A 12,724-nucleotide genomic window follows, 5' to 3' on the forward strand; every position below is an offset into this window, starting at 1 on the left:
GAGCGGCAACTCTGCGCCGGAGTTTAGACCGGGTTAGTTTTGGTCTAATGAAAAATCTATTATAGATTCTTAAAATAGCAACGCGCCAGCGGTCCGCCTCAGAACGCCTCCCTTTTTAGACCAGACGCCTATGGGCGCACAATTAAGCGCTAATGCATTTGCTATTTAAACAGCGTAGCGCAACGCCTCAAAACGACTCTTGCGCCAAGCTGAAACTACCAAAAGACTACTGCGCCGAGTCTTGCGCCACACTGCGCCGGGTGTATGATAGGGCCCATGAAGTTAAAAGTGGCCTGTTCTTGTTTATATTTTTATCTGTGTTGCAGAACAGCCCCTCTTATCCAGCATGCGTGACAGTCATGCAATGTTAATAATATTATATCAATTGCACACATAGTGGTTGTGGAGACACACAGTAAACAAGGTGGTGAATAATACTAATTATAAAAAAATACTCATGAAACAGTGCCAGGAATGTGACTAAGTTGGAGTTTATTCAGTGCATGGTGCTATATTGTACATTTGTCTTTTTTTCCAGTGATGGCAAAAGAAAGAGGGCTGTTATGAGAAGAAAAAGATCCTCTGAGGACGAAACGTACCATTCTTGTCTATTCTTCACCCCAGATTAGCATAGGAAAGGAGTGCCACAATGAAGAAAACAACACACTGAACGAACTACAACACTTCGTTCTCTGTACAGGATACTATCTGAACTATTATAAAAGCGTAACATTTTAAAATAGACATTTAAAAACTGGACGTGCTGGACTCGTCAGCTGGACAAAGGGCAGTATGCTCTTACGCCACCGGCAGTGTTGATGTGCAACATAACATCCACAAATCCCACTTTGAATTTCTAGAATTGGGTTGCTGCACAAAAATGGTCAGGTCTGGATCTCTAAAATCAATCAGTGCTGTTATAATGTCTCAATAAATAAATGAAACGCATTTCAATTAGATTCTATCTGATCAGTTTTCAGACTTATGACATTTAAATCACCTAACTGCTAATTAACTCCATTCCGGGTGAATCAATTCCAATTCATCTCAAGCCACTTCAGCTTGTGTGTGGATGCTCATTCTGAAGGCTTTGCAGATCTGCTGTAGACCTCATGGATAAGAACATACTGCCCCCTCTAGTAGAAAAGTAGAAATATACTGAAAATGAACAAAGTTATCCCTGCAAATCCCATTTAAAAACTGGCGGGAGCTGGTGTTTGGGATTCTGGATCTAATACAAAAAACATCCAAGCTGCATTTAAGAAAGCAGGGCGTCTAAAATGCAAAGTACACACACATTAACGAGAACAAAAAAGCTGGAAATAAATAGAAATATCATAGGATGTAGTTTCACTACAATACCCCACCCGTCTTCATCAGACCCCGATCCATTGCTGACACAGGACAACATTACCAACAAACAAAAGAAAAATGATTCAAGCCTTCAACAAATATGCAAAGTAATATAACTGCAAAACACAAGAAAACATCTGAAACTGCTCCAGCATTCTGAATGAAAAGAACACATTATTGATCTTACACAAAATAATACTTTCACATTTAAGAGGAACACAATATATGGGACTTTACAACAGGATGGAGCTCTGGATTAGGAACAGTTCACCCAAAAATTCCAACTCTGTCATGGTTTACTCACACTCCTTGCCTTTATCAAATCTACATGACTGGCTTTGCTCTGTGAAATTAAGAATGCTCATGATGCGCCTTTCCATTCAGGAAAAAGCCTGAGACTAGAGTCTAGATCCACAAATCAGCAACACAGATGTTTACTTTAAAATGGATGACTCCGCGTGATAATCCAAGTCATGTTGTAGTTTGATGTGAGGAACAAATTTAATCACTGTCTTTCATATTATTCAAATCTATGTTGATCTGTGGCAAGACTCATGAATATAAATTCTATTTGACATTATTGACATCAAACCTTTTACATTGGCATTGATGTGATTGAAAATTACATTTGAGAAAAGGGGGAAAGGAGGGGGTGGTGGGACTTAATGGGATACACGTATTTCACCCAAAATAAGTAATACCTGTCAGGATAAGTTCACTCTCACGTGACAAAAAGGAAGATATTTGAAAAAATGTTGGTAATGAAAAACTTCCGGTGACAATATTTACTTGAAACTCGATGAAGGAGAGTCCATCTTTCTTATTTTTTGGGGATGAAATGACCATGTATTTAAAGGTGAGTTCACACTTGACATGAACTCGCATGCGATTGGTCTGATACTGAGGTTTATTGTGTAAATTCTGTCAATTTCTGTCACACTGAAAAGATGTGAGACAGAAATTCTTCATCTATTTCAAACGAATTGATAAATAAACTAATACAGTATATCCGTTAGCAATAATGTGTTTTACACAAGTACATAACACAATTTCACCAAAATGTGACATTCTTTTGTTACAGCTCCATACACAGGTATTATATGATACAGGTAGGATACACAGATATACTCTGTGCTCAAATTGAGGGGGGATGCGGGGGGATGGCATCCCTTAAATGGAAATAAGTGACAAAAAACATCCCTTTTGTAAAACCACCATCCCCTTTGTAAAACCACCATCCCCACATCCTCTTTAGATTAACAGCAGTGTGTGTAATGTAAAACTTATCATGCAAATTAAATATTAAAAATCTCTATTTATGGTTATTTATAACTTATAAACTATGACGCTTGACCAATCAGATCTCAGTATTGTAATAAGGCGCAACTCACAAGCGCCATACAGTTCATTGCGTCATTGTGCACGATTTTCAAAATGTCTAAGAGAGCAGTTCAGACGGAAGAGAACAGAAGGTATGATATTTTATTGTTTATATATTATATATGTATGCTGTACCTGCCGTGCATAACTGCATTTCAAAACAGTTTAGGCGACTTGACGCGAGTACAACAAGCTGTTCTATATTCACTATAAAACAGTTAACAGGGCTAGCTAACATTTACTTTAGCAACCCAAGTTTCACTGTTAATATCTGAGTTACAGCAGATTCAAGGCTCCCTGTTTCTAAAATGAACCCTTACTATTATCCCTAAAATCAGAACGCAACTGATGTGATGCATTTTTAGAATCACTGTTGTCCAAATGTTGCTACGTTTTCTGGAAAATGCTTCCAAACAGCTCAGCTGCAGTACATCTTCATACCATATTTTGTTTACGAATAAATCTTGAGCTTTGATATGAGACAATGATTCAGTCGTGTATTCAGCAAGACATTTGTGAATGAATCAGGAGTTCGAACAACTCAATTAAATGAAACATTCAGAGACAATGTCGAAGACTTGACTACATCTATTGGCGGTTTTAGTTTTAAATTTCATGACATTTTTATTATTAATTTTATTGTATTCATGCGACATCATACCCCTTGTTAAACAATCAATTTATAAATAAACAGTAAATTTATCTAAATGTTAAGGTTGTTTTCTTTGCTATCTTTGTTGTCAAGAGGAATTGTATTAATTTAATCTGATTGTAAGATGTTCTTCCTGATATTATTTCAGTTTATTTAAAAAGGCTCGTGTAGTTTGGCCAAATAAGGTAAACAAAGTGTTGTAAATAAAAAGGCAAATTTATATTTAGTCAATCAAACAGTTTCTGGTAGTCAAAGACTTCCATTGTCAATTAATTACCATTGTCCCTTTTTAATTTCATGAGTTTCTTTAAAAGTGACATGCTCAAGTTTGTTATGATTGTTGGTTATTTAAAAAAGCTTTTTCTTAAATTAAAAATGTATTTAGATTTATTTTGTTATCATTGTGTGTGTGTCTTTGTGTGTGTGTAGCTACAGGACACCACCCATCCTGTTTCTTCTTGTCTTATGTTGGGCGAGAAGCATAGCACCAAAACACGTCTATGACAACTTCAGTGTTCGCACAACAGAGGAGCACATTCTGTAATGTTATGTAAGAGAAGACTTCAGATCGCACTCTGTGGAGTGGCAGAAATTTGAACAGCGTCCTGATTTGTAGCTGGGCACCATGGCCAGACACCAAAATGTGCCACCGGTGTGCATACACTAATAGAAAACTATGTTTTGAATGATTCAAAAATGTGTGCGACCCTCTTTAGTTACAATCTTTCCCTTTCCAGTTCAATACAGCTATCAGAAGGAGATCTCATTGCAGCAGATCTCCTTAGTTATGTGTACCAGAAGAATTCCTGATACTGTTTTGCCTCTTGTACACACATGCTAAGTCGTTGGAAAAAGAATGGAAATAAGAATCATGAACATTCTGTTAAACTGTCTACATCACTAAATAATAAGTTGGAATTTTGGAGTGAACTGCCCTGAAACAAGAGTTTTAGATTATGAAATACACATCATCATCCTGTCTGAGATGTAGAATAATAAATGCAACAACGTAATATGACCTTTAATCAACCAATTAAAAAATAATAATAAATTAAGTTAAAACAACAACAACAACAACAACAACAACAACAAAATTGACACTTTAGAAAATTGTCCTTTAAATTCCCACCTCCCATTTGTTATTATGTGAACCATCCCTTTGGAATCCACCCTAAAAATATAGTATGAATTTGAGATAAAAAGCTGCTCTTGCCGCTGTTTTAGAAAACGACTTTGAAACATGGTTCAGTTCTTAATGGAATGTCTTGAAAAAAGGTGGAACAGGCAGAATTTGGGGAAAGGCTGTCCGAGGTGAGGTGTTGGGATCTGGATGAGAACTGGTCTGAGAATAGATGATGCTCAGTTTGCAGAACGAAATGCTTGAGGACTGACAGATGTTATACAGTAGGTCTACCTTAGACGAATGGGACATGTGCTGCTACAGGAAGTGTTTGTCCGTGGAGGAACTTGGTAGATACGGTGAGTTGATGAGAAAGGGCTGGACATGAGGGCTCTTGCGTTCTTGGTTTTCTTTTTCACATTCATAAACCCGACTGGTCCTGTTTTTCACCCTGTGTTGATGTGAGATCAAAGCTTGATCAACAATCATGCAAGAAGGAACAAACAGGACACCATTTCTGGTCAGGCAAAACATAAACAGTCATGAAAACCTGGAGAGCCTGGAGCGTGCGAGGATATAATAGATGCTGAATGGTAAATACGAAAGCTCACTCTGGCTGAAGTAAAAGTCAAGTAAACAGTTGATGGGGCGAATGGGGTGAACTGGGTATCTGCACGCACAGACCGATGCACTGTGGGAACAAAGCAGCATGACAGCTTTACCCATTATCCTCTGGGAGTTCTGTGTCTGTATACATACCGTCCTGACAGCTGCTTAAACAGCACCAGACGTCCAACGCCTCACACAAACAGACTGAAAGAGCCACATTTACAGGCCTAATGCTGAGACTCTAAATTGCTAGACTTGTTTTTCTTAAAACTAAAGTTGTACTCTGCTGATTGTTTTTTTTTTTATGTTAATGTATTCAAAATTGTGGAACTTATGCGACAGCTGGAAATTTAAGAGCATTAATGAAAGTAAAGATCACGTTGTGGCAAATATATTAGATACAACAGTAGTGCTGCCACACACAAGTAATTAGTAATTGTATTGTACAAAGTATTATTGCCTTTTTAACATAAATCACAGCAGTGTCCATCTATGAATGATGTAGGCTGTCAACCCTACATGAAGATGTTTATATCCGCGGACAAAATAGCTGCTCTGATCAGTTTTCAAAAACTTTTGAATATGCACAATTGTTAGCCATTCATATGAGTGGGTATTCACTCCTTAATATACAATCGCATTACTCCTATTGAATTTATAAGTTTCAATAAATGGAGGTAAAATAAGAAGGAAATTAGTTTTTTGCCACTAAATTATGTTTTTTTTAACTGTCAATAGCAATATTAAACTCTAAGAGAGAACAGTACAAATTAAATGAAAAGACAATTTCATGACATTTTAAAGGGGTAGTTCATCCAAAAAATAAATTATTTTATTAATTACTCATTACCTCATGTCGACCCTGAGAGTTATATTAGTCTTTAGAATACAAATTAAGATATTTTAGATGAAATCTTAGATCTCTCTCATCCTCCAAATGGTTCAGACAAATGGTCAAGACTCATTCAAAGTCCAGAAAAAATACCATGATAAAATTCTCACAACAGACCATATGCTTTCAGTGGTTCGATCTGAATATTATCAAGCAACAGAATCCTTTTGTATGCCCATAAAACAAAAATAGTGACATTCAACACTTTCTTTTCTTCTGTGTGTATAGCAGGGGTGCTCAAACTTGTTTTGTATTGTATGAAGGGCCAAAAACCAAATATCATTAGCTATGTTTCCATCCACTTATTTATATGCACATTTTGCATATGCTCATAAAAAAAACAGTTGATGGAAACGCCAAATTTTTAAAAGGCTGACTGAGTGCTCTTGTGGCTTCGTAATATTTCAATAGGGTTTTTGCCGAGCTAGTGCTGTTCCCATGCTGATAAACTTCCGGTTAACTGTTATTGTTCGTTTTTTCCATTCTAAACGATTCCTTTTACAGCATTTATATTGTAATGTAGTTACAATACAATCAGTTAAATAGACTCTGGCATTCATTTATTTGCTCACGCGTAAAACGAGACAAAAAGCCGTTTACTTGCAAACGCCTGTCACAATCGGCAGGCTAGCGCAGAAGCTCAGTAATATATACTGGGGTAAAATAAATGCTCATATTATAAAAACATGGAGGGGGAAATGTAATGTAATGCAGTGCTTCTTGTATAATCTGGGACCCACGTTATATCGGATATCACTCAGCCAGTGGAAATCGCTGATTTTTAAAGAAAACTGACCTTAAACTCACTGTTTTTGCAATGGAAAACAGTTCACCAGAAGCACTTAACCCAGGTTACTGGCAAATTAAGTCCTATTAGCATGCTTCGGCACATACTGCATTGAACCATAGAAGGCATATGGTCTGTTTTGAGGATTTTATTTTTTTTTGTATTTTTCGAAGTCTGGAACATTTGTGTCTATGGAGGATCAGGAACCTTTCATTCAAAAGATCTTAATTTGTATTCCAAAGATGAAGGAAAGTTTTGGAAGTTTATAAAGACACTAAGGTGAGTAAATTTTGACTTTTTTTTTTTCTTTTTGGGCAAACTATTAAAAAAATAAGATTTATAGAAAATTTAGAGGTGGCGTTGCCAACAATGATTATTAATATCACATATTGACATGCAATTGATATTGGGTGTCATCTAATAAACTATTAACATTAATATCATCTCATTAATTTCAGCATTTTCTTTGCTAAGTCAATTTAAATTCTAGAGCTAAACAAGAATTTAACATGCTGCACGCCACCAGCCCTGCTACAAGCATGAATAACAGCAGTAAATATACTGTAGGAGCATATCAGCGCTGTCAAAAAGACTGAGGTTTTCATTGGAGCACAGTTAATGATGACACTAAATCATATAGTTTGCGCGTCTGTGTCTAACTCTCTGGGATCCTAATGACTTCTTGTTTGTATGCGGTCTGCAATGGAGGGTTTCCATCATTACCTGCTTATTAAAGCGTTCTGGTTTGTTTGTAGTGGTAAGCTTGCTGAATTCTGCAGTTTCCTTGCTGTTTTTAAAAGGTATCATGCTGTAACGGAAATGGCATGCTGTAATGAAATGCTTTAATGGATTTAATGTACCGGGGGAGATGGTGTGGCTTTATTGCCCATGAGAGGGCAGATTTAAATACATGCCATAAACCTATCAAACGCAAGAGCTATTAGAGACCTACACTAAAAGATCTGGGTGCGCAGAGACTAAAAAGAAGTATTTACTCATAGCATGACGTATTTGTGCAGTAATACGACTTTGTTTGTGTCAGTCATGCAGTATGCAACATTAAAAGTGGAAGCATTTTATAAAGTAAAATCAAAGATCTGGAATTAAATCTAAAATAGAGGTCAGCAATCTGTTGAAAAACATGCTATTTTACTTGAAATCACTCCTAAATATGTTACCCTACTTTACTGATTAAAAAACATTAAAAAATAAATGTAAAACGTGAAAAATATTGGAAATATGTTATATAAAGTTTATTTTTCAGTTTTTAATAAATAAAAGCATGCCAAAATATGTCTTTAAATTTAAATATATCAAGAAATCAGTTATTATAATAAAATAATGTATGTAAGTAGTTCAGCTTTAAGATCTTCAAATAGTTCATGTCTGCAGTACATCTTTTTTTTAATGATTTATGTCAGTCTCTTATCTTCCCACTTAACTGCCTATATTCACAGCAGTCCTCTTTTAACTGCTCTCATCGGGATGACAAATTGAAAATCAGCTATGACTTTTTTCTTCATAAGAATACCATTATAAAAATGCTTTATAGTCTTCAAAATTGTATTCATAATAGAATTAAAATAATAGTTTCTACACACATCACTTTCCTCTCTGCTTAATACATTTCTGGCTTCCTATAAGGATCATATCTGAATAAAACATGCTTGCTAACGACAAGAACACATTACTGCAAAAGGCATGCAGATCACTTCAATATTTAAAAAAAAAGTAAATTAAATGTATGAAATATTAATCACTTTCACTGGAGTTGCTCACATGTCAGTGGTTGCCAATACTGTACTATAATCATGGATACTAACCTGTGTCTTATATAGGAGTTACTCTGGGGTAATCTCTGTTTCCTGATGCACCACCACTTTAGTGACAGACATGTCGGGGTGCTGCTCCTTCGCTTCCTTTATAGCCTGAGCAAGAGCCTGGAGACCAGAGAGGACAGTATTTAAACCAGACCGTTGGCAACAGAAGATGTGGAAACCAGTAGTTCCAGTAATACACAAAATGTCCCCACAGAATGATTACAGAAAATGTGTGGCTTAAAAATCATGTGCGATAGCTTTGAGGTAATCAAAACTTTCAGTATTTAGTTATAGTTAGGGCTGTAACAACATTACTTTTAATAGTGATTTTTCATTGCCGTTTTATGCAACAAATCACAATGAACTGCATGCTTGTGAAATTACATAAGCATAAGGCATTCATCTTGTTTAATGGGTTTATTTTGTCATCATTTACTATGAACAATTATTATCTAGAAAGAATTTTTCAAGGTTAATTTAAACAACACTTATGGAGATTCCAAAAGGCCACTTAATGACCAAATAATAGAGTACATATAATTTGTATTATACATTGATGCAGACCAAAGCACCTATAAAAATGATCAAAACTAGGCATGCTCTGTATTTTGGGCCTCAGAAAATGATCATCAGCAAAGTAAAAATGCCATTTTTAGCTGATAATTTTCAGCGGAGACAAAATGCCTTAAAATATGAGCCGGAAATAGATTATGCTAAGCCACACTGCCCTCTACTGCCAGCTGTAGTCATTGCACTGTGATGTTGCTTTCACATTGGATGCAAAAAGCACTACGCTATGAAATCAGTTCTCTTCATTACACCATGCAAAGGTTGTTTTTTTGCTGCGTTAAGCAAAGCACATACGAAGTGGAGCACGCGTTCAAAATAGATCAAAATAGCTCAGTTTTCTGCTCTGTGGATACTCCATTCATGAAACCTGTATATTTGTATAGCTGTACAATCCATAAACTGTACATGCTGACAGGACAGTTCTACATATACTTATCCTTGCTACACAGAACACAGATCCATTTAATTACGTAACATGTATATATCATTACAAGATTACAATCCTTAAATACTTATATACTATTAATACTGTAAATCAAAACTTTACGAGACATTGGTTTGCTTTATCCAGCCAAAAAATGTACAGACTTTAATTAATATATGTGACATGATTTTGCATGCTCAGTACAATTTCTGCCATGAAATTCTATGGAGGTTCACGCAGACTGATACTGTAGGTCACCTGATCTGCCCCTACATCATTAACTTTTGAAAGTAATGCATTACAGTATTAGGTTACTTCCCCAAAAAGTAACTTGTTGTGTTACTTTTTATGAAAAGTAATATGTTACGTTACTTTCACATTACTTTTACTTACCTTTTTTCCCTTCTTTTTATAAGCAGAGGAGCTCTGCGATTAAAAAACACACTTTATAACCTTTATTTACCTTTAAAAAACACATAAAATAATAATAATTTAGGTTATTAACTCTAAATGCCGTTTTTACAGATTATTAAAAGTTTAAAGCAATGTGTTTAATGCTTTTATACTTTTTGTATTATTAGTGAAGTAAAATGAGCATTCAGACAATCCCCTTTTAGTTTTCTTTAATGCATTAATAATAATGAGAATACCAGCACAGAAATATAAAGCTCTGCCATCTTGGTTTCTGTTTGTTTCTGTAGGGAGAAAATTTCGCTCTTTGAGCCAATTTTAATTGAGCAATGTATTTTTTAAAAGCAAATTAATTAAACTAAAAGGTACCAATACATTTAAAAAAAGTAACTCAAATATTACTACTTAATGTTTTTAAAGTAATACGTTACTTTACTCGTTACTTAGAAAAGCAATATTAATACATGACTTGCAATACTTGTAATATTTTAGCCCCAACACTGGCGCAGTAGATTGGCTATTGCAGGCAATGATCAAGCTTCTCATCATTTTAAATGCTCAGCGTTGTTCTATGCTGTTATACTGCAGTGTGTTTTGATCTACTACGGGGTAACATATATATATTACCAGCAGCAGCAGTGTAGCAGATATATGCCGCCAAGACCAAACACAAAAACCACAGGTGTCAATTCCAGTTCATGGAGGGCCGCAGCTCTGCAGTTTAGTTCCAACCCTGCTCCAATACACTTACCTGAAGGTTTCAAACAAGCCTGAAGGACTCGATTAGGCTGCATTTACACTGCACTGTTCAAGTGACTCAATTCCGATTTTTTTCTCCCATGTGGCACAGATCGGATATGGCCCATGTACGTGTAAGCAGGAACAAATCACATGGATTCCGATTTACTCAAATCAGACTCAGGCCTTGTTCATATGTGGAAATTTATCTGATATGAATCGGATCTGTGTTCTAGTGTCTGCAGTGTAAGCAGGTAGATCGAATTTACACCTGTCAAGTTGCTTGTCATTAAAAACCATAGTGAAGGACGTAGAAGTCTGACACTTTCTTTTTAGACTTCAAACCTTAAATCTCATACATGAGGACTTAAACAGCTCTTATATTGTCATAAAACATAAGCATTTAATCATGTAAACGAGAGCGAGAGAGCGCCACGTAACCAATATAAACTAATAAAAAACTAGTGCATATATCACGTGCATAAATCACGCCATGGACATTACATTAAGATGACTAAAGGTTTAAAAAAGCCTATATATCAAAAGAAGATGAACAAATGAGAACCTTTCTGTCATAAACTATAGTAAAACAGCTTGTCAAAAGCTGTGAACAGATTACATACAGGAATAGAGAAAAGAGCACTCTTTAATAATCAGCTGTTAGTCAGAGTCCGCTCTTTTTTTCCTGGTCATTGCGTCTTTTCCGTCTGCTGTGTAAATGCTGACGAAAAAAAATCAATCATCAAACAAAAATCAATCATCAAAAAAATTATATGCAGTCACAAAATCGGAATTGACCATCAAGATCTGCAGTGTAAATGCAGCCTTAGTTTGATCAGGTGTGTTTAATTAGGGTTGAAACTAAACTGTGCAGAGCTCTGGTCCTCCAGTAAGTGGAATTGACACCTGTGACATAAACAGTGCCATATACATATTTATAACCATTCTAAATCCAGAGAGTGGTCATGATAGAAAGTCATTTATTTGCATTCAATTAGTTAGCTAGAGATTTGGAATTAATTGCATACATTCATGTGTTATCTTTGACAGCCCTATTTTTTAATCTTTCATTCAACTGGACCAAATATTTATATTTTTTCCTTTGATTAAAATCTCTTTAAGTCTTTAAAAACAGCCTACATCAACTTTTGCCGATGTGGTTATTATCTGTAGGTGCATTTCACCTTGTCATGGTCAATCTCAGTGTCTCCAGTGATCACGATTCTCTTCTCGATACGGGTCTCTGAGATCCCGCCTTTCACCGTCTTGAGCAGAGAAAGGGAAGAGAACGAGAGAATGAGAGAGAGCCAGAAACACAGTGAAGTGAATATCTCATCTGTGCAGTACGGCCATTCTTGGCTAACTTGCAAAATGGAAAGATACTGTAGAATGGTGATATAAATTGTAATTAACAAATTCCTTTATCTCACGTACCCAGCCTCCTGGCAGCAATAGGCCCTAACTTTAGTACTCTATGCAGCCATTGCAAATCAGATGTTGGATATTTCTCAAATAGTTTTGTGAAAATTGCTAATCAAATCATTTTGGTAATTTAATTGCGATAGAAGTCATTCAACTGCAATCAGTTCTATAAACAGCAGACGATGCAGGATCTTTCATGCCATTGCAGATGTTGGTATAATTTGATGTGAGAGCCTGATACCTTGGTGATCTGGGTTGTGGTGGTGGTGCTCACAGTCTCTGAGGTGATGGTCTGAGCACTCAACAGCATCCCAGACTCCTTTTCTGCCAGTGCATTAGGCTATTTTCAAACAAACAAACAAACGCATGCGGTTAGAGTATGCTTCCACCATTAAAGCTTTTATTTATCACTTACTCCCAGAGCTATTTCCTGTGGATACTAAGGGACCTGGTGATTGAGAAAACATGAGATGGGAGAAACAATTACATTTCAGCACGTTTGCTTGCAAAACCATCTGTCACAAATTGTTGTGTTCTCAGGAGTAC

General features: G+C 36.0%; 1 protein-coding gene across 16 annotated transcripts in view; it reads right to left on the reverse strand.

Annotated features, from left to right (window-relative positions):
- Window positions 1-475: 475 nt before the first annotated feature.
- epb41a (erythrocyte membrane protein band 4.1a) overlaps window positions 476-12,724 on the reverse strand; it is a 165,654-nt gene continuing 153,405 nt past the window's right edge. For 10 of the 16 annotated variants that reach the window (XM_087295549.1, XM_087295548.1, XM_087295552.1 and 7 more), the window contains 4 exons: window positions 12,420-12,518; window positions 11,941-12,021; window positions 8,617-8,733; window positions 476-4,956 (listed from right to left, as the gene is read on the reverse strand). In XM_087295549.1, coding sequence (XP_087151675.1) covers window positions 8,635-8,733; window positions 11,941-12,021; window positions 12,420-12,518 — 279 coding nt within the window. In that variant the 3' untranslated portion in view covers window positions 476-4,956; window positions 8,617-8,634. The remainder of the gene's footprint in view (window positions 4,957-8,616; window positions 8,734-11,940; window positions 12,022-12,419; window positions 12,519-12,724) is intronic. The other 6 variants (XM_087295550.1, XM_087295546.1, XM_087295545.1 and 3 more) reach the window with 1 other exon arrangement.

The sequence above is a fragment of the Danio rerio genome, chromosome 19, assembly GCF_052040795.2.
Source record: "Danio rerio strain M-AB ecotype USA chromosome 19, GRCz13ab, whole genome shotgun sequence".
Taxonomy (NCBI): domain Eukaryota; kingdom Metazoa; phylum Chordata; class Actinopteri; order Cypriniformes; family Danionidae; genus Danio; species Danio rerio.